The sequence below is a fragment of the Ranitomeya variabilis genome, chromosome 3 (genome assembly GCF_051348905.1).
Source record: "Ranitomeya variabilis isolate aRanVar5 chromosome 3, aRanVar5.hap1, whole genome shotgun sequence".
NCBI classification, from domain to species: domain Eukaryota; kingdom Metazoa; phylum Chordata; class Amphibia; order Anura; family Dendrobatidae; genus Ranitomeya; species Ranitomeya variabilis.
The window spans coordinates 620768004-620790028 of NC_135234.1; the positions used below are offsets into that span (position 1 = coordinate 620768004).

Here is a 22025-nt window from a genome sequence, read left to right on the forward strand (position 1 = left end):
ATATACTATATACAGGAGCAGATTACCTACAGGTATATAGTATATACAGGAGGAGATGACACAGGTATATGCTATGTATAGGAGGAGATGACATACAGGTATATACTATATACAGGAGATGACACACAGATATATACTATATATAGGTGAGATGACACACAGGTATATACTATATACAGGAGATTACATACAGGTATATCTAATATATAAAGCTGAATGTGTGTATGTATGTATGTGTGTATGTCCGGGATTGGCATCTGTACCGTCGCAGCTACAGCCACAAAATTTTGCACAGTCACACGTCTGGACCCCGAGAGCGTCATAGGCTATGTTGTGAGGTGAAATTTTAACCCCGCGCGTTCCAATTCACCAAACAATTTTGCTCCTATCTACATAATGGGGAAAAAGTGAAGGGAAAAGTGTTGGAGGAAAATTGACAGCTGCCAGATGTGAACAATGAGGACTTAAAGAATGAGAGCGATGGCGACAAAGAGTATATACCGTACAGTTGCTAAGGTGGGGCCCCGACATGGGATACTCACCACACACGGGGATATGAACACAAACACAAAATGCGCCACACACTACCACGTGCTTGAACACATATACCACCCTCAGCACACATTTCACCACACACACACACCAACCTCGCCACATAAAAGTCGAAACACAAAAGTCACCACTCAAAACTCGCTACATGCAAAACTCGCCATATGCAAAACTAGGCTCACGCAAAACTCGCCACACGTGCAAAACTCACCTCATGGAAAACTCACCTCATGCAAAACTTGCACACACAGAAAAATTGCCACATGTACAAAAGTTGCACCACATGCAAAAGTTGCCTCACACAAAACTTGCACATACTCAAAATGCACCACACATAAAACTCGCCACGCGCAAAACTCGCCATGCACAAATCTTGCTGCACACAACTTGCTACACTAACCTGTCACATGCAACTCAACACACAAAATGTTGCTACACGCATGTCGCCACACAAAACTCATCTCACAAAAGTCGCTACATGCATGTCGCCACACGCAACTCAACACACACAACTTGACACATAAAACTCGCCCTAAAACACACACAAGTCTGGTATTGTCCTTCAAAAATAAAAATCTGATTAATAAGCAAACTACAAGAGCAACAAATGTACCATATAGGAAATACGGCAGCTGTCAGTCACATGACCTGTCTATTATGTGTATGTGTGAGCTAATATATACTGCCAGGGGGGAGGGCTTCCTGTTGGCTGGGGATTTATCAGGCTGCCAATAGCAACCAATCACAGCTCAGCTTCTATTTTGCTACAGTTAATTAACCTGAGCTCTGATTGGTTAATATAGGCAACAAAGACATTCTCAGTATAACAAAGCTAATATATGTTGTGAAATGCTTCTATTTGCTTAGTTTTTGCCTTTTAATAATTACATTTCTATCTATTTGTTTTGTGGTTTTTGTGTGCAGAATAAATTTTTGTTAACACATTCTATTTTGCTAACAGCAGTATGTGTTAATAGAATGTGTTAACAAAAATTTATTCTGCACACAAAAACCACAAAACAAATAGATAGAAATGTAATTATTAAAAGGCAAAAACTAAGCAAATAGAAGCATTTCACAACATATATTAGCTTTGTTATACTGAGAATGTCTTTGTTGCCTATATTAACCAATCAGAGCTCAGGTTAATTAACTGTAGCAAAATAGAAGCTGAGCTGTGATTGGTTGCTATTGGCAGCCTGATAAATCCCCAGCCAACAGGAAGCCCTCCCCCCTGGCAGTATATATTAGCTCACACATACACATAATAGACAGGTCATGTGACTGACAGCTGCCGTATTTCCTATATGGTACATTTGTTGCTCTTGTAGTTTGCTTATTAATCAGATTTTTATTTTTGAAGGACAATACCAGACTTGTGTGTGTTTTAGGGCGAGTTTTATGTGTCAAGTTGTGTGTGTTGAGTTGCGTGTGGCGACATGCATGTAGCGACTTTTGTGAGATGAGTTTTGTGTGGCGACATGCGTGTAGCAACATTTTGTGTGTTGAGTTGCATGTGACAGGTTAGTGTAGCAAGTTGTGTGCAGCAAGATTTGTGCATGGCGAGTTTTGCGCGTGGCGAGTTTTATGTGTGGTGCATTTTGAGTATGTGCAAGTTTTGTGTGAGGCAACTTTTGCATGTGGTGCAACTTTTGTACATGTGGCAATTTTTCTGTGTGTGCAAGTTTTGCATGAGGTGAGTTTTCCATGAGGTGAGTTTTGCACGTGTGGCGAGTTTTGCGTGAGCCTAGTTTTGCATATGGCGAGTTTTGCATGTAGCGAGTTTTGAGTGGTGACTTTTGTGTTTCGACTTTTATGTGGCGAGGTTGGTGTGTGTGTGTGGTGAAATGTGTGCTGAGGGTGGTATATGTGTTCAAGCACGTGGTAGTGTGTGGCGCATTTTGTGTTTGTGTTCATATCCCCGTGTGTGGTGAGTATCCCATGTCGGGGCCCCACCTTAGCAACTGTACGGTATATACTCTTTGTCGCCATCGCTCTCATTCTTTAAGTCCTCATTGTTCACATCTGGCAGCTGTCAATTTTCCTCCAACACTTTTCCCTTCACTTTTTCCCCATTATGTAGATAGGAGCAAAATTGTTTGGTGAATTGGAACGCGCGGGGTTAAAATTTCACCTCACAACATAGCCTATGACGCTCTCGGGGTCCAGACGTGTGACTGTGCAAAATTTTGTGGCTGTAGCTGCGACGGTACAGATGCCAATCCCGGACATACACACATACATACATACACACATTCAGCTTTATATATTAGATATACCTGTATGTAATCTCCTGTATATAGTATATACCTGTGTGTCATCTCACCTATATATAGTATATATCTGTGTGTCATCTCCTGTATATAGTATATACCTGTATGTCATCTCCTCCTATACATAGCATATACCTGTGTCATCTCCTCCTGTATATACTATATACCTGTAGGTAATCTGCTCCTGTATATAGTATATACCTGTGTGTCATCTCCTCCTGTATATAGTATATACCTGTATGTCATCTCCTCCTGTATGTAGTATGTACCTGTATGTCATCTCCTCCTCTATATAGTATATACCTGTGTGTCATCTCTCCTGTATATAGTATATATCTGTGTGTCATCTCCTCCTGTATATAGTATATACCTGTGTGTCATCTCCCCTGTAAATAGTATATACCTGTGTGTCATCTCCTGTATATAGTATATAGCTGTATGCCATCTCCTCCTGTATTAGCCCTCGTTCACACGTTATTTGGTCAGTATTTTTACCTCAGTATTTGTAAGCTAAAATGGCAGCCTGATAAATCCCCAGCCAACAGTAAGCCCACCCCCTGGCAGTATATATTAGCTCACACATACACATAATAGACTGGTCATGTGACTGACAGCTGCCGGATTCCTATATGGTACATTTGTTGCTCTTGTAGTTTGTCTGCTTATTAATCAGATTTTTATTTTTGAAGGATACCAGACTTGTGTGTGTTTTAGGGCGAGTTTCGTGTGTCAAGTTGTGTGTGTTGAGTTGCGTGTGGCGACATGCATGTAGGGACTTTTGTGAGATGAGTTTTGTGTGGCGACATGCGTGTAGCAACTTTTTGTGTGTCGAGTTGCATGTGACAGGTTAGTGTAGCAAGTTGTGTGCAGCAAGTTTTGCGCATGGCGAGTTTTGCGCGTGGCGAGTTTTATGTGTGGTGCCTTTTGAGTATGTGCAAGTTTTGTGTGAGGCAACTTTTGCATGTGTTGCAACTTTTGTGCATGTGGCAATTTTTCTGCGTGTGGCAATTTTTCTGCGTGTGCAAGTTTTGCGTGTGGCGAGTTTTGCACGTGTGGCGAGTTTTGCATGTGGAGAGTTTTGCGCGTGGCGAGTTTTGAGCGGCGACTTTTGTGTTTCTACTTTTATGTGGCGAGGTTGGTGTATGTGTGGTGAAATGTGCACTGAGGGTGGTATATGTGTTCGAGCACGTGGTAGTGTGTGGCGCATTTTGTGTGTGTGTTCATATCCCCGTGGTGGTGTGATTATCCCATGTTGGGGCCCCACCTTAGCAACTGTACAGTATATACTCTTTGGTGCCATCGCTGTCATTCTTTAAGTCCCCCTTGTTCACATCTGGCAGCTGTTAATTTGCCTCCAACACTTTTCCTTTCATTTTTTCCCCATTATGTAGATAGGGGCAAAATTGTTTGGTGACTTGGAAAGCGCGGGGTTAAAATTTCACCTCACAATATAGCCTATGATGCTCTCGGGGTCCAGACGTGTGACTGTGCAAAATTTTGTGCCTGTAGCTGCGACGCCTCCAACACTTTTCCTTTCACTTTTTCCCCATTATGTAGATAGGGGCAAAATTGTTTGGTGAATTGGAAAGCGCGGGGTTAAAATTTCACCTCACAACATAGCCTATGACGCTCTCGGGGTCCAGACGTGTGACTGTGCAAAATTTTGTGGCTGTAGCTGCTACGGTTCAGATGCCAATCCCGGACATACATACATACACACACACACACATTCAGCTTTATATATTAGATATATATATATATATATATATATATATATATATATATATATATATATATATATATATATATATATATATATGTTTTTGGCAAAGCCAGCTTACCGCTTTGAAGAAACAGGAATACATCCAACCTGTGGTTACAGTTCGCACAGAAAACGGATTGGGACAAATCCACACATGTAAAGAAAAAACTTTTTGTTTCTCCAGCGATCAGTCCAATTTTAGAGTACCCCATAAGGGATTGAATGTATGCAATATTGTAACTGAAGAAATTTGGAACTTTTTAATGGATAAATAAAAGGTATATTTTACTCTACCATTGGACTGATCGCTGGAGAAACAAAAAGTTATTTCTTTATAAATATATATATATACCGTATTTTCCGGCATATAAGACGACTGGGCGTATAAGACGACCCCCCAACTTTTCCAGTTAAAATATAAAATCTTCTTAAAAGTCAGGGGTCTTCTTATACGCCGTATGTCATCTTATAGGGCCGGTGAATATGTGCCTTTTGGCGTGGGGAGTGGTCCCGATGACGGAGAGGGGGCGTCTCACAGTAAAGTGTGAGTGGAGTATATCCCCCATTACCTCATTGCGGCAGCGTGGGGGGTCTCTGTGCTGGGAGCGGCAGCTCCTCTTCGTGCCGTGGGTGCTCTGTGCTGTGGGGCGGCGGCGCATCTTCGTGCCGTGGGTGCTGTGCGGCGGCGGCGCATCTTCTTGCAGCGTCGGGGCTCCTCCGGCATCTCCTCCAGGCCCGGAGACACCGGCAGCCCATTGCTCTGATGCGGTGGCCTCCGGGAAAATGGCCGCTGCTCAGATTCAGATCTCGTCTCCCGATTCACCCGCCACTATTAACTAGTTAGATGCCGCTGTCAAACGCTGACAGCGGCATTTAACCCAGTGCATCACATGATCGGGGGTCAGCTATGCTTCTGTATAGTAACCATAGAGGTCCTTGAGACCTCTATGGTTACTGATCCCCGGTAGCTGTGAGCGCCACCCTGTGTGAGACTATTGAAACATGGCACAAGTAAAAAAAAAAAGTTAAAAAAAAATGTGAAAAAAATAAAAAAATATAAAAGTTTAAATCACCCCCCTTTCGCCCCATTCAAAATAAATCAATAAAAAAAAAAAATCAAACCTACGCATATTTGGTATCGCCGCGTTCAGAATCGCCCGATCTATCCATAAAAAAAAGGATTAACCTGATCGCTAAACAACGTAGCAAGAAAAAAAATTTGAAACGCCAGAATTACATTTTTTTGGTCACCGCGACATTGCATTAAAAAGAATGTATCTGCACCGAAATGGTCATCAATAAAAATGCCAGCTCGGCACGCAAAACATAAGCCCTCAACCGACCCCAGATCATGAAAAATGAAGACGCTACGGGTATCGGAAAATGGCACAATTTTTTTTTTTTTTTTTTTAAAGCAAAGTTTGGCATTTGTTTTCACCACTTAGATAAAAAATAACCTAGTCATGTTAGGTGTCTATGAACTCGTACTGACCTGGAGAATCATAATGGCTGGTCAGTTTTAGCATTTAGTGAACCTAGCAAAAATGCCAAACAAAAAACAAACGTGGGGCTGCACTTTTTTTTGCAATTTCACCGCACTTGGAATTTTTTTCCCGTTTTCTAGTACACGACATGCTAAAACCAATTATGTCGTTCAAAAGTACAACTTGTTTCGCAAAAAATAAGCCCTCACATGGCCATATTGACGGAAAAATAAAAAAGTTATGTCTCTGGGAAGGAGGGGAGCGAAAAACGAACATGGAAAAACGGAAAATCCCAAGGTCATGAACGGGTTAAGTAAAAATATGCAACAACACTGCAGTAATATTACATTTTTGTGCCAAATACAGCAAGTAGAGTTTTGGAAACTAATATCCCTAAAAGTATTCTTTTATCCTTGTGATTATATGTGGATTAGCCCAGAAGAGAACAAGCCTTGTTTAAGGCATGGTGTCATCTCTCCTACCACACCCTTTTGGGTGTACAATATTGGTCATTATATGTAAATGTAGATGATGTGTGAGCCCGGCACATTGCAGTGCAACGTGTTTTGCAGCATGTGACTTATTTGTAGGCTGCATATTAGTACAGAATTGAATTGGATAACTATAGCATCATTTACCTACAGTGCTGATGCTTGGGGTAACTGGGAGGTAGACATTTTGTAGGTATTTCAGAATTTTGCCTTGGGTTACAAATGGGAAAATATGTGACTTGTTTATAGGCTGTGACCCCAACTCATCCAGACTGCCGTTTAGTGCATCAACCTTGATGTAAAGCCCACTGGAATAAGATGCGTTAAATTTACTAACAGCTACTGGAGTACATTTTTGTTGTAATTGGCGCTACTAAGAGGCGTAAAATTCTGATGAATTTTTTCTGCCACGTCCACAGCTGGGATAAGAACCTCACAAGTCAAAACTTGTTTTATGCGAGTATAAGTTGCACAAACAAATTGTGACATTTCATTCAGTTTTACAACAAAATTCTGGAGAAAACAATTTAATGAATAAGCCTTTAAATATATTTGAAATCTGCACTGAAACTGCTATGAAGACACTTATTTGCTTCTGTGACTACCAATAAAATATGACTAATCTGAGCTAATGAATATATGTAATACTTATATTGAAAATGGACTAAAATATCCATTAAAAATGGCATAAAATTACATAAGACAAATTATGGTGTCACTTTAATGCCATATACTTACATTTTTTCTGTATAAGCAGCTATTTAAATCCAGAGAGAAGAATAACCGCTCTATGAGCGCTACTACCAGTCTTCATAGCAGTTTCAGTGCAGATTTCAAATATATTTAAAGGCTTAAAGGCTTTGTGCTTTGTATACATACAGGCGCGTGCCAACAAGACATGCCCAGCCTCTTTCAATACCGAACACGTCTCGTCCGAATGTGGACGAACTATGCAAATCAGTGACCTGACCGCCCTCTCTGCAGTGACCCTGGAGAATCCTGGCAGTGTGCGATGCGCACGCTGTAAGGATTCAGGAATCTGCAGTCACATACAGTGGCTACACACTTGGAGCAGATTTTAAGAGACTACGCTACATGGTCAGTAAACAGGACGTGATGTTACGGACAGAAGGGTTTATATTACATAGGACAAATTATGTTCTGCACCTTAATGCAATATCCTTATATTTTCTAAGCCTCCTGATTTTAATTACGGTAGTTGTGTGCGTTCTCTTCACCAGGATCTGACACACTGACCCACCCAGTGAGAAAGCAAGTCAGAACTATGAAGTAAATGGCATAATATATTATCTTATATATTCAGCGTGTTCATTTATGTTTTCTATTCCAGCACTGATTCATCCAGGTTAAACCCAGCTGGGGGTGTGATCCTCCCAATGTTTCCTCCACAAGTACAAACAAGTCCTTTAAGGCACAGCCCCAAAGACACAGTGAGGACAGGCTGAACGCCAGCCAGCCTTAGTATTTTTATTACTACTATTATAGTGGCAGTAAGTGATGCTGGGGGTCTTTGCCCTTATGTCATCCTGTTCTCAGATGAAGTATCAAAAAATCTGGTGACAAATTCTGTAATAGTGATGATCGGTGACTCTATACTGGAATCTGTCCTTTAGTTATACATGGTAAAGAGTGGGTGGCCGTCCGCGGGGTCTGTAGTATCTTATGCATCTTTAGTCCTCAGTCTGGCTGCCAGCCCCTCTATTCCCAGTGCCCTTATCTATAGTGCTGCTGCTGTGACACCACTTAGGGATATCTCTTTAAACTGTGTATTGTATCTGGCTGCATGTTTGGATAAGTGCCCTGTAAGTAAGCGCTCTGTTTCTCCTCAATAGAGCACTAAATATCTGAGGTTAAGATGTAGTTCAGATGTGCATAAAATTGTCAGTAATGCCATGCACCAAATATTTATACATTTTTATTTGGAGCAGTTTTTCAGAAGTTCGTGTAATTGAGGTTCTGTAAAGGTACAGTTACACTAAACGACTTACCAACTATCACGACCAGCGATGCGATCGTTGGTAAGTCGTTGTGTGGTCGCTGGGGAGCTGTCACACAGACAGCTCTCTCCAGTGACCAACGATCAGGGGAACGACTTCGGCATCGTTGAAACTGTCTTCAACGATGCCGAAGTCCCCCTGCAGCACCCGGGTAATCAGGGTAAACATCGGGTTACTAAGTGCAGGGCCGCGCTTAGTAATCCGATATTTACCCTGGTTACCATTGTAAAAGTAAAAAAAAAACAGTACATAACTCACCTTCTGATGTCTGTCACGTCCCCCGCCGGCGGCTTCTGAATGTGTCAGCGCCGGCTGGCCGTAAAGCCGAGCACAGCGGTGACGTCACCGCTGTGCTCTTCTTTACGGCCGGCACTGACAGTCAGTGCGGGAAGCTGACGGCGGGGGACGTGACAGACATCGGAATGTGAGTATGTAGTGTTTTTTGGTTTTTTTAACTTTTACAATGGTAACCAGGGTAAATATCGGGTTACTAAGCGCGGCCCTGCACTTAGTAACCCGATATTTACCCTGTTACAAGTGAACACATCGCTGGATCGGCGTCACACACGCCGATCCAGCGATGACAGCGGGTGATCAGCGACAAAATAAAGTTCTGGACTTCTAGCTCCGACCAGCGATATCACAGCGGGATCCAGATCGCTGCTGCGTGTCAAACACAACGAGATCGCTATCCAGGACGCTGCAACGTCACGGATCGTCGTCATTCTCGCTGCAAAGTCGCTTAGTGTGAAGGTACCTTAACTCATGCAACAGATAAAGAACTGACATAGAGATGTGCAAAAGTGCAAGTAATCCTTTGATCTGTGATATAGGCAGGGGTACACAGCGACTTTAGCGACCACATTCGCCTGCCGTATTCGGTGATGTTGCAGGGGTGCATTGCCGATGTTGCCTTGATGCCCCTGGCTGCACGCTCCATAGAAAAAGGTTACAGTGTAGGGCTCTGCAGTATAAAGGTATTTCTAAATCCGAGTATTTTGCTACGGTATTACTCCACAGCACGTACGTCTTTTGTCTGTGCTGCCGGCTCCACTCTGTTACCGTTTTCAGTGCTGGAGCAAGTGCTGTAAGACCCTATGACGCTCACTCCTGCACTGAAGACGGAAGCCTGCATAGAACTACGATCAGTTTTCCTTTTGAAAGTGGAGATTTATGGAAAACCAGTAATTCATGCTGCCCTTGGTTCAGAGACCACCTCATTTAATTCGGACATGTACGATTTATCCGGTAAAGGCGACCTGCGACAAGGTGACTAGAAAGATTAATCGCACAGGTATGTATCCGCTTCTGCCTGCCTCCTAGACTGACAGATCTCCCCCTACCTGTGTATGTATGAGCGGGGCGGGAGATGACTGGGGCATACCTCTGTGACTAGTCAGAAATTTGCAGCATCAGAGTAAAATGTCCATGTATGCTATACTAGAGCCGGTCTCTGTGTCACGATGCCTGTCCTTTAGGCAGCATGAATCCACTGACGAGTTTTCCTTTAAGTTGGTAGCACATCTTTTTGTGCAGATGTCACCTGACTCACACACACCTTACTTATATTATTGCAATACCTAATAAGTAACAGTGGAAAAGTTATAATCTTTTATGGCATTGTTGCCCTTTCAAATATGGTACGTGTGTTATTGTTATATATGGAAGTGTCTGAAACAAGTAGACTGGGTAAAGTTAATAAACCATTCATCAATAGGTGTGGACTTAGGATCTGCTTCCCTTGGTGAATTTTCTCTGTCTTGTAAGGTCATGTTGAGATATGCAAATTTCTTTTTTTTATTATTATTATTATTATTATTATTATTATTATGTTACAAATTACAGTACAACAACTCCTACATAAGGGTTTCTAGTGCTTTTTTTTTGTTTTCTTATTAGAACATTTTGAACATGCATTTTTTATAACCTGGTCATGTCAAATTCTTCTAGAGGCCTCTGGGTGAACACCATACACAGAACATTGTGCATTTAAAGAAAATTCCACTGCCCCCCAAATCCATTTCAAGACATTAAAACCCACCAGCAATGTATGTAGATTTTGCAATATTTTTCTGTAGACTTTAAACAGAATCTGTCCCTCATCTGAGAACATGATGTGATGGCAGAGGCTATGATTCCAGCTACGTATTACTGGGCTGCTTGTAGTATTTTTTTTTATTTTTTATAAAATCCTTGTTTTCTCTGCTGCAGATGTACCAGTTCTCTGAGCTCAATATAACCTCTGACTGGCAGCTTTCTGTGTACATTGTGCCTAGGCAGAAAGCTCTAAAGCAGAGGTGGGGCTTATACAGAGCTCATGAATATGGAAGTCTACCTGGCAGCAGATTTACTAGTCCTCTACTGATCAAATCACAGTTTTATCAGCAGATTTTTAAAACTCCAGCAATTATGGTTTCTTGCTCCATATTATGCTGCTTAGATTAGGTGGTTCCTTTTTTTATTGCAGTGCTGGAGTGGTGCCACCAATCTATGGCTGGGTTCACACTGCGTTATAGGCGTCCGTTAGACGGACTACGTTACACCGCGGCATAACGCGGTGTAACGCAGTCCGTTAGCACTGCCATTAAGTCCTATTTCGGACGCATCGCTAGCACACGCCCACAATGGGTGTGCGCTAGGGATGTGCCGTCATTGAGTGATGGATCCTGGGACACGGGCTGCAGCGTTTCCCGGTCCGTCACTGCTAGCGCAGATAGAGCATCTGCAAGCTCTATCTGCGCTAGAGATACGATATATCGGCACTTGCGTTAACAGCAGCCCGTTAACGCATGTGTTGAACGGGCTGCTGTTAACGCAATGTGAACCTGGCCTTAAGTACCCTGCACTTAGCCTCATACTTATCAGCCGCCATAATCTTCTGTTTTCGATGCTGCTCATGTCTGTCTCCAGCAGATTGTGACCTGCCTGATCACTCCAGTTTTTGCTGGGCGATCTGGAAGTCATAACTCAATGTAAATATATGAGAGCCAGAACAAGGTTTTCATAGTTTGTGACTTTTATCTTTGACTTCTGGTCTGTCAGAAGTTGCGGTCACAAGATGATGATGTGGGACCTGAGTGATGCCTGGAAGAGCTGAAGGCAGTGACTGGGACAGGGCACCTGGTTAGTGACACCACTCCAGCGCTTAAAGGGAACATGTCACCCTCAAAATCGAAGGTGCGCTAAGCCCCTGATGTATCCTGAAAGATGAGAAAAAGAGGTTAGATTATACTCACCCAGGGGCGGTTCTGGTCCGGTTCTGGTCCGATGGGCGTCACGGTCCAGTCCGGGGCCTCCCATCTTCTTACGATGACGTCCTCTTCTTGTCTTCACGCTGCGGCTCTGGCGCAGGCGTACTTTGCCCTGTTGAGGGCACTGCAAAGTACTGCAGTGCGCAGGCTCTGGACCTCTCTGACCTTTCCCGGCGCCTGCGCACTGCAGTACTTTGCTCTGCCCTCAACAGGGCAGACAAAGTACGCCTGCACAGGAGTTGCGGCGTGAAGACAAGAAGACATCCTATGAAGATGGGAGGCCCCGAACCGGACCGCGATGCCCATCGGATCGGACCGCCCGCCCAGGTGAGTATAATCTAACCTCTTTTTCTCATCTTTCAGGTTACATTGGGGGCTTATCAACATCATTACAGAATGCTGTAGATAAGCCCCTGATGCTGATGGGCTTAGCTCACCTTCGATTTTGGGGATGACAGGTTCCCTTTTAATAAAAAAAAAAAGCAAAAAAAAAACACTGGAGTGGTGCTTTAAAATTACATCTCTCACCTCAGTGTTTTTATTGAGATTATGCAGAGAAAAACAGCATGTAATACAAGGCAAATTGCTGCATGTAATCAGCCAATGTCAATAAGTGTTGTTTTTTTTTAAATAAAAATATTCAGGGAATCAGGCATTTGCCTATGATGTTAAAGATTTTTGGTGAACGTTTCACATAATGTAATGTCAAGAGTGATATTCTGTTAAAGGGACTCTTGTCAGCACAAAATGACTGTTCAGATCAAGTACAGGCGCTTGTGCATCATGGCAGGGCCAGTCATTTATATACACTTTCACACCTACTTGTTTTCCCTCTATCTCCATCCCCCTCTTTTTTGATTGACAGCTTTGCCTTGATAGATGGAAAACAAGCAGGTGAAAAGGTGTAGTTTAATGTTTGGCCACAACAAGGGTGCACCGAGCATCTGTACTTGGTTTGAACATTCATTTTGTGCTGACGAGTACCTTTAAAGTTGAATTTGTCATTGAGGCCACTTTCAGACAATCGTAGTACCGCTTCATTGCACCTGTACTGCAAATGCAACACCCTAACCTCCGATGGTTCATCAGGACAGGAGTTAGACTATAACACAAGAGATGGAGGCACATAAAAGCACCATTTATTATGCTGAAGTGATGGCGAGTGTGGACATCCTCAGTCCAGATACAGAGATTTACCTGTGTGCATTCTGCAGCGCAAATTACAAAACTGTACATGTGGATGGAATTGTCTAAACATCATCCACTCACATTTTCAAATGTCAAGGACATGCCACGGATTTCCCTTTAAATAAATAGGGTTGGAATCTGAAGTGAATCCTCCAGAATATCCACAAATAACACATTTGGGTTATGTGAAATAATTTTGTTGCCGATCATTATGTATCTATTTAGATTATGCAATCTATGGCATTAAAATGGCTGCTGATCAGCTACTTGTCTGCTGGTCAGTGTCATTTCATAGCCTGCTTACACTGGTAGACTCTGATTGAGATGCACAGTGGATGATGTGTTATAGTGTACATTGTGCATAGGTTATGGTTGTTCTTGACAGCACAGGTCCTGTTCACACAGGACGATGCACTCCTCACAATGATCATTTTTTGGTGGGGCAAACCGAAAGATTTCACCCAACAAATGAGCATTTTGCTTGTTCGTTGAATGACCTGCAGCCTGTTTAGACTGCACTCTTTTTTGCAATAATCATGCAGTGTAATATTTAAGGTCTCTGACAAAATACTGAATTTCTCGCATCCCTTTGGATGCAGACAACTTTGTTTGAAATGACTGAAAATACTAGTCTGAACAAGCCTTTAATGCTCACAGCACAACTGAGCTGTTCAGTTATGCTGCCATTTTCCCTGTACTACTGAATTAATTGCCTTAAGTGACCCTCAATCATAATAAAGTGTCCAGATGAAGTCTACAACGTTTCATATTATTTAGAAGATCTCCATACATTTTAGATTCAGCACATGGTACCAAGTGACCGATCTGTGCTCTGGTGAGTTGCTTACATACAGTGACATGTAAAAGTTTGGGCACCTCTGGTCAAAATCACTGTTATTATGAACAGTTAAGCAAGTTGAAGATGAAATGATCTCTAAAAAGTCTAAAGATGACACATTTCCTTTGTATTTAAGGAAAAAAAATTGTTATTTTTTATTTTTAAAATTTACAAAAATGAGAATTGTCCAATGCAAAGATTTGGGCACCCTTCTTGGTTAGTACCTGGTAGCGCCCTCTTTTGAAAGTATCACAGCTTGTAAATGCTTTTTGTAGCTAGCCAAAGAGTCTTTCAATTCTCGCTTGAGGGATTTTTATCAATTCTCGCTTGATAAATTCTTCTTTGTCTGTGTGATTCCTGGATTGTCTTGCGTGCGCTGCAACTGCAATAGATAACTTAGACCAAGGTTACAGACCTTGATTAGCCTGTTAGGGTTATGGCTTATTCACTATCATTGTTAGAAAAGGCCCAGTGACTTAGACCAAGGTTACAGACCTTAATTAGCCTGTTAGGGTTATGGCTTATTCACTATCATTGTTACAAAAAGGCCCAGTGATGCAAATTTCCCAGCTTTATAAAAACCCAGCCTCCTCTAACCTTGTGTCAAAAAACAGCAGCGATAGGTTCTTCTAAGCAGCTGCCTAACACTCTGAAAATGAAAATGGTGGAGGCCTACAAAGCAGTAGAAGGCTATAAGAGGATAGCAAGGTGTTTTCAAGTTGCACTTTCCTCAATTCGAAATGTAATTTAGAAATGGCAGTCAACAGGAACAGTGGAGGTCAAGATAAGGTCTGGAAAACCAAGCAAAATTTCAGTTATTACTGCTCATAGGATTGCTAGTGAGGCAAATCAAAACCCCCGTTTGACTGCAAAAGACATAACAGACTTTAGAGTTGTGGTACATTGTTCTATTGTTTAGAGACACCTGCAAAAATATGGCCTTGGAAGAGTCATCAGAAGAAAATCTCTCCTGCGTCCTCACCATAAAACAATAAAACTAAGCTTCAGAAGTATGCAAAAGAACAACTAAACAAGCCATTTTGGAAACAAATCCTGTGGACTGATGAGGGTAAAACATAACTCTTTGGCTGTGATGATCAAAGGTATGTGTGGAGAAAAAGGGCACAGAATTTCAGGAAAAGAACATCCCGCTAACCATTAAACACGGTGGTAGATCAATCAAGATGAAAATATATGTAATTTTTTTGTCCTAAAATACAAAGGAAATTAGTCATCTTTAACTTTAGGACTTTTAGAGATCATTTCATCTTCAACTTGCTTAACTGTTAACAATAACAGTAATTTTGCCCAAACTTCTACATGCTTCTGTATTTTGCTATACAGCAATAGGCCAGCCATTCTATTTAGACACTTGTAAACCAAACCTTTTAACTTTCCCAACTTTTCTTGGTCCTTGAAGTGTAAGTAGCGAGTGCATAATTGCTTAGTTTTTAATTGTCTCTAAAGACCTATATTACTATGCAAATCTAATGTGCACGTTTGTACTGTCTTTTCTCAACTTACAATCTAAGTGCAATTTCTGTGCTGTCCATAATTAACAAGAGCTGGAGATATGCTGAAGCCTTTTGTGTTCAGTGGGTCTAACACCCTGGAGCAGAGATGCTTTTGTTCTGAGCCTTCTAGCGCCAGAATACCAGGACATTGAATTGATTAGTGGAAGCATGTGGGTGGATGGTAGGGGAAGGGAATTTGTGAGCACTGACCTGCATGTGCACATCATCTTTTCCCATTTGCCCTTAGGAAAAGGAGTTGCTTGAACTTAGTAATAATGCATCTTCGGCATGTCTTAACAGAGCAGACCTTTCCTGAGTGAACTCCTTTTGAGAAGTGATTAATCATGTTGCCCAGATTTCACGGAGACAGTGTCTGCTTTTTGCATGACCATCACATTAGACATACAGTTGTATTCATGGCCAAAATAGTTTGATCTCCTCAAAAAATTTAACGAGATATATAGATGTGAAATAATCAAATGTGATGGTTATATGATGTGTGTGTGTATGTATATATATATATATATATATATATATATATATATATATAAATTAGTGTAAGTTTACTGTCTTACATTTATTAGGAGACTACTGTACGGTATAGTAGGCATAGATGTGTTTCATGCAAGGAAATTAATCTGTCTGTGCTAACAAGCTCCATAGTATCATGCCCAGTCTACGTAAACCTACATTGTAGGATAAAAATATAAAAATACTCATTTGATAAAATGTTGTATTTGAAGAAAGTTTAATAAAACCAATTATTCGTTGAGGAGTTTGTCTTGGTTAAAGTGCCAACTTTCAATACATTCACAATTCAGTCAGTACAGAGTGGAGTAGATTTTGCATGTACAGTGTTTGTAGAAAGCATGAGCCAAGTCAAATACTATTCTCATATTCAGTAATATACTAAATGTAATGGCCTTCTGTAAGAAGGAAATAGTCGACATTCAACATCTTTACTCTCAGCCGATGTACAAAAACAGATTGAATGGATATCATTTGGAAGCAAAGACGTTAAGAGTTCATAAACCGTATGCAAGCAGTAGCCATATGCGCAAATAGTAAAACCTTTCTTGAAAGAAAATGGATGGCAAGTTTCATTTCTGTCAAATACTTTAAGGTAAAGCCAGCAGAGCCACGTATGTACACAATTATACTGTTTTAAACAAATTAAGACTTTGGCAGCCAATGCATTATTGGAACTTATGTGCCTAAGCTGAATCAGGCAGTGTGCGCTATATATATATATATATATATATATATATATATATATATATATATATATATATATATATATATATATGTATATATATATATATATATATATATATATATATATATATATGTATATATATATACATATACACACACGTGTATAAATATATAATTTATCTTAATGAATAACATTGCTGCCAAAGTCGACAGCAGCACGTTCTTTGTAAATACTACACCCCCTTTAGAAGGGGCGTATAAAACGCAAGACTATCTTCGAGGGCAGTCATGCCATTAGGGGCCCAATAGGTACAGGGCCCACTTAAGCTTTAAAGCAGGTGGAATTGTCCATTATGATGAGCTATTGGACTGCAAAGGCCCTATTTACTGTTCTTGCACAGAAGCTCACTTCTGCCTGTGTTCCCCCTCCCCCAACCACATTTATCCCACCCCAACCCGATGTTACCCAGACCCTCTGCATACTTCCTAATGACGCTTCACAGTCCAAAAAAAAAAAGTAGTCGGGTACCATTGATTTTTCTGAAGTTCAACAAAACATAAATGTTTTGTGATACGTATCCGGGTTTGAAGTAAGGGAGGACTGGCTTGTTCAATCACGCATTTCCTCTACAATGCTGTTAATCCAGGGGTTTCCACAGGGGTCTTTTCTTTGTTTTACACTAAGCAATCCAGGCATCATATTGTGGATTCATTTTCAAATATTTTAGCCTTAAGCGTTTGTAAGCTATGCTGAATAAAATTTTCTGTAGCCATTGTTTCCGAGAAGTGAGAGTCTTTCATCATAGGTCGGTTTCTCTTTTTTATGGAGTTTTGAATAGTCTCTGAAGTAAAATAGTAGATGATGGGGTCAAAGCAGCAGTTAGACACCGCAATGCACAATGTAATGGGATACATAGTTCGGACTGCAGCCTTCACTGAGCAATTGCTAAACACCTCTGTCCTCATAAGAGAATATAGCACCAGATTAATATTGTAAGGTATGAAGCAGAAACAAAAGATGGCCAGGTGGACAACTATCATTTTCAGCACTTTCCTTTTGTTCAGTTTGCTTCTGCTCAAAGTCATTGGTTTCTTCAGGGTCTTCAAAACTATTGCTGAGCAGAAAACATTGAGGATGAGAGGGATGAAAAAGCCCACTATTTCAATAAATATCACAATCTTAGACAGATATGTTTTCCAAGTATCCTCTGAAAAGTTCTCGAAGCAGGTTTGGGTGGTGTTGTTTTTATTATTTGCATTTGTAGACTGGAAAAAGGATGATGGGGCGCTTCCCATAAGAACGGTGAGCCACACAGCCAGGCAGACAATTTTGGCATTTCTCTTTGTCCTGATGGTCTTTGACCGAAAAGGGTATACTATTGCCAAATAGCGATCCACGCTTATACAAGTGAGGAACAGGATGCTGCCGTACATATTCGTGTAGAACAGTGTGACAGATATTTTGCACAGTACATCTGTAAAAGGCCAATGGCGGGCTGAAAAGTAGAAAATCCGAAAAGGGAGCGTAAATACAAACAAAAGGTCAGAAATGGCCAGGTTCATCATGTACGTCGTGGTTTCATTCCGTATTTTTAATGTGCACGTGAAAATGTACAAGGCAACACAATTTGCGATGAGGCCAAGAACAAACACCATGCTATAAACACATCCATACAAGGTGTACTTAAAGTTGTCATCCACTGTACAGTTTGTGTCGGAGATATTTCTTACCATCATATTTGGAATCCTAGGATTTGCTCTGACGGTTCTGGTAGAAGTTTTTGTAATCACAGATCCTTGGCAGAACGCATATACCACAGCCTGTCTTCAGCAGCAATGTGATGTACTGCAGGGTTTCTTCTTGGACGATCTTTTAGCATCACCTGGAAGCTTGTCCTGGTTTTTCTTTCCCAAAGCAAAATGTAGCATGTACTTGTAGATGTGCTGTGATAAACATCTCCCGTATTTCTCTTGTTGCTTCTCACTATTCACTCTCACTATGCAGCTGCTGTCCTTACTGCCCAGCGCCTAACAGTAAAAGGTAGGGCTGATGTAGCTGACTGAGAGCTTCAGAAGCCGTGTGAGCGGAGAATTTCACAAAGCATAGTATATTTTTCAGTATCTTGTCTTGTGGAGTAAAAGCCAAACATTCCTGGGGAAGTCTTCTGCTTCTTTATGGTGATCTTTCCAATGAAAACTTGTTGGTTTGAAGAAGAAAACCAAAGTTTTAGGTTGGAAGAAAATCCAGCAGGCTTTGATGTGTAATGTCTGTGCAGGCGTCTGCTCCTTTGAAACCTTACACTTAAAAAAGCCTGAACAACACAGGAAGAGGCTGGCACTAAACAAAGGCTAGACACAGCCCAGTTTGTTTGCGCCCTCTGCTCTCAGTCTGATAAAGTCTCTTGGGAATATACCTGAATCCATTGTGAATGAGCAGCAAGAGATACTGTGGAGTGATCCATTAACTGTAAATGTGCTAGTACATGCTGCTTGCATATATTTTTATATCGTGTATTTGGTAATACTGCTACAGCGGACTGCAGTGTTAGGCTATGTTCACACACATGGTGTTTCTACAACCAAAACTAAAAATACTGCTTTATAAAATGCAGCTATTTGCTGCATTTTTATGTGTGTGCATTAGATGTGTCATTTGGCAGCAGTACATGTTTTAAAAAAAAAATTTTGTGTTTTTTTTTTTTTTTTTTGTCTTTCTGACATTAAACGTAATATTCCATCCATGTGCCCTGGCCCTATGGGCCTATCTGACCAGGGATGGATCATTACGTTTAGGCGAACGCGTGCACACACGGGGGGGTGCACGGGCGATTGCTGCCAGGTGTCAGCTGATTCTGACCACTGACACCCGACACTAAGTGCCAGGAGCGGTCACAGACCGCTCCTGGGACTTTAATCCCCGAAATGCTGCTATCGATCATGATCGCAGCATTCCGGAAGCCAGCAGAGGGCTGACTGCCCTTCTGCCTTTGGATTGAAGAACCCGCGGCATGACGCTGGGTCCTGATAGTTGCCATGATGACCCGGGTCACCAGACCTAGAAAACTTGCTGATCATGCCCAATGCATGATGAGCAAGTTTGTTTGTCAATGCAGAGCTGACAGATTCTATAGCATGGGGATGCTGCTTCATCTCCGTGCTAAATTAAGAAGAGGTTGGGTCAATAATTGACATCAAATCAAAAATAAACCAAATAAAATGTTGTAAAACAAATAATAAAGTTCCAAACTGTGGACATATATACGGTTGAGTACAATATGGTAAAATCAGAAAGAAAAAATATAGACGAGCAAATCATAATAAAAAGTACAACATTTTATTGACAAAAAAGCAGACAAGGTTATTAAAAAGTGGGAAACCAAAAAAATTAGCACCAGCAACCCACCACATTTTAAAAACTGGTTGTACATAGAGATTGATGAGATGACACACTTCACAAGATAATGCATACAAGAAAAAACCCCATAAAGAATCCTAGTGGAATAGCATTCTCCTAAAGAAGTGTGAAGAACTACAAGAGAAAATCAAGATGGTACAAAGGTTACCTCTGGTGGGTGACAGTGCCTGCCCCTACGCAAGTTTCGGCTATTGCCTGGACGGTCGCATCTTGGCACCGTCCAGGTTGAAAACTATTTATCCCCCAGACATGGATTAAGACGTGGGACAGAACGACTGACAGGTGAGGGATATGATTGTTTTTTATTTTTGTTTTATTACAGGAGAACGAGGGGCTTTGGTGGAATTAGGCGTTAGGTGAGTGTATCTGTGTTTGTTATTTTTAAATAAAAATGGAAAAGTGTTTTGATTTATTTCTAATAAAGTACTTTATTCTGGCTGTGTGTTTATGTACCATGTAACTATAGGATTACTAATGGATAGGTGTCTTATAGACGCCTCTCCATTACTAAGCCGTGGGCTTGATATCACCTGACAATACACAGGTGACCTCAACTCCACAAATATGAACCCCACTTGTCACAGCTACAGGGCAAGTGGGAAGAGCCGGGCAAAGCACCAGAGTTGGGGCATCTAATACATGTGCCTTTTCTGGGTGGCTGTGGGCTGCTATTTTTAGCCTGGGGGGGTGTCAATATCCATGGCCCCTTACGAGTCTCAGAATACCAGCCCCCAGCTGTGAGCTTTAGCAAGGCTGGTTGTCAAAAATGTAGGGACCCCATGCTTTTTTTTTAAATTATTCATTTAAATAATTTTAAAAAAAGCAAAACCGCGTGGGGACCCCTCTATTCTTGATAACCAACCTTGCTGAAGCTAACCGCTGAGGATTGCAGCCCCCAGCTGTGAGTTTTGCCTGGCTGGTTATAGAAAATACAGAGGAACCCACGTCTGTTTTTTTCATTTATTGATTTTTAGCTCAGGCGGCGTCTGATGAATATCCCCATGAGCCGCTCCTGCTGTCACTGTTATTAGCGGTAGCAGAGGTAGGCTGATGCGAGTAATAGTCCCGTCAGCCGCCGCCTGCTGTCTCTTTTATCACTTACATATAGCTCTCATCATTCTCCCCTGCTCATGCTGATCTCAGGCAGAGCAGGGGAGAATGATGAGAGCCGTGTTCAGCACCCGGCGCCGGGAAACAGCGCTTACTGTAACGCTTCTTCCCCAGCGCCGATGCTTGTCACACAGATGATATCCATGTGTGTTATGCCTATGCACGTATGCATTAAAAATGGACATGTCAGAGTGTTTTATCCATGGACACAGTCCGTGGAAAGACACTGACATGTGCACAGACCCAATCACTTGAATGGATCTACATGTGTACGTGTTTCCAATGCGTGTAAAAACTGTCACCACATTTACCGGAGACACGAACGTGTGAAAGAGGCCTAAATCTGGTATCGCTGTAATCGCACCGACCTGACGAATAAAGTCACCTAATCACTTATACCTCACGAGGAACGGTGTAAAAAATAAATAAAACCAATTCTTCACATGCTGTTGATTTTTTCATTCTGCCTCCCAAAGATCGCAGTAAGGCTCGGCGCACATTTATCCTGCGCTGAGCGCTTGCATCGGGGTTTCCGTGTAAATCTCTGAAATATGTGATTCATAGAGCTTCCCCGGCAGAAGATTCCCTATAGTGAGGCAGATGGAGGCACTGTGGATGCCAACTGACCTGTGATCCGGCTGTGTCCGTCTTTTTAGGAGTGCATAAAAGTGATGTTGGCCAAAGTTTTGTGCATTTCTGAAAAGAAGCACATCACTGAACAGAGGCCAGACAGAGACCAGAGTTACTCTGCTGCCTCATTATAGTGAACGGATCCCTCAGGGGTTTCTCTTCTGAATCAGGTTGCTCGGAGATTTAGATGGAAACCCCAAAGCAAGTGCTCAGCGTAGAGTGCCGGATAAATGTGATCCCAAACATTATGTAAAATGTTTCCAATAAAAGCTTCAACTCAATTCACA

The 22025-nt window shown here is 41.6% G+C and overlaps 2 protein-coding genes across 3 annotated transcripts in view; one reads left to right on the top strand and one right to left on the bottom strand.

Annotated features, from left to right (window-relative positions):
• Positions 1-22025, top strand: part of RB1 (RB transcriptional corepressor 1) — a 373697-nt gene that overhangs the window by 241630 nt on the left and 110042 nt on the right. The window lies entirely within an intron of this gene.
• LPAR6 (lysophosphatidic acid receptor 6) lies at positions 16691-18884 on the bottom strand. 2 transcript variants are annotated; one of them, XM_077297423.1, is made up of 2 exons: positions 18315-18884; positions 16691-18079 (listed from the first exon to the last, which is right to left on the bottom strand). In XM_077297423.1, the coding sequence occupies exon 2, from the start codon at positions 18015-18017 to the stop codon at positions 17280-17282; it is 738 nt and encodes a 245-aa protein (XP_077153538.1). In that variant the 5' UTR covers positions 18018-18079; positions 18315-18884; the 3' UTR covers positions 16691-17279. The 2 variants fall into 2 exon arrangements, with proteins under 2 accessions (XP_077153538.1, XP_077153537.1); XM_077297422.1 differs by having other exon boundaries at positions 16692-18884.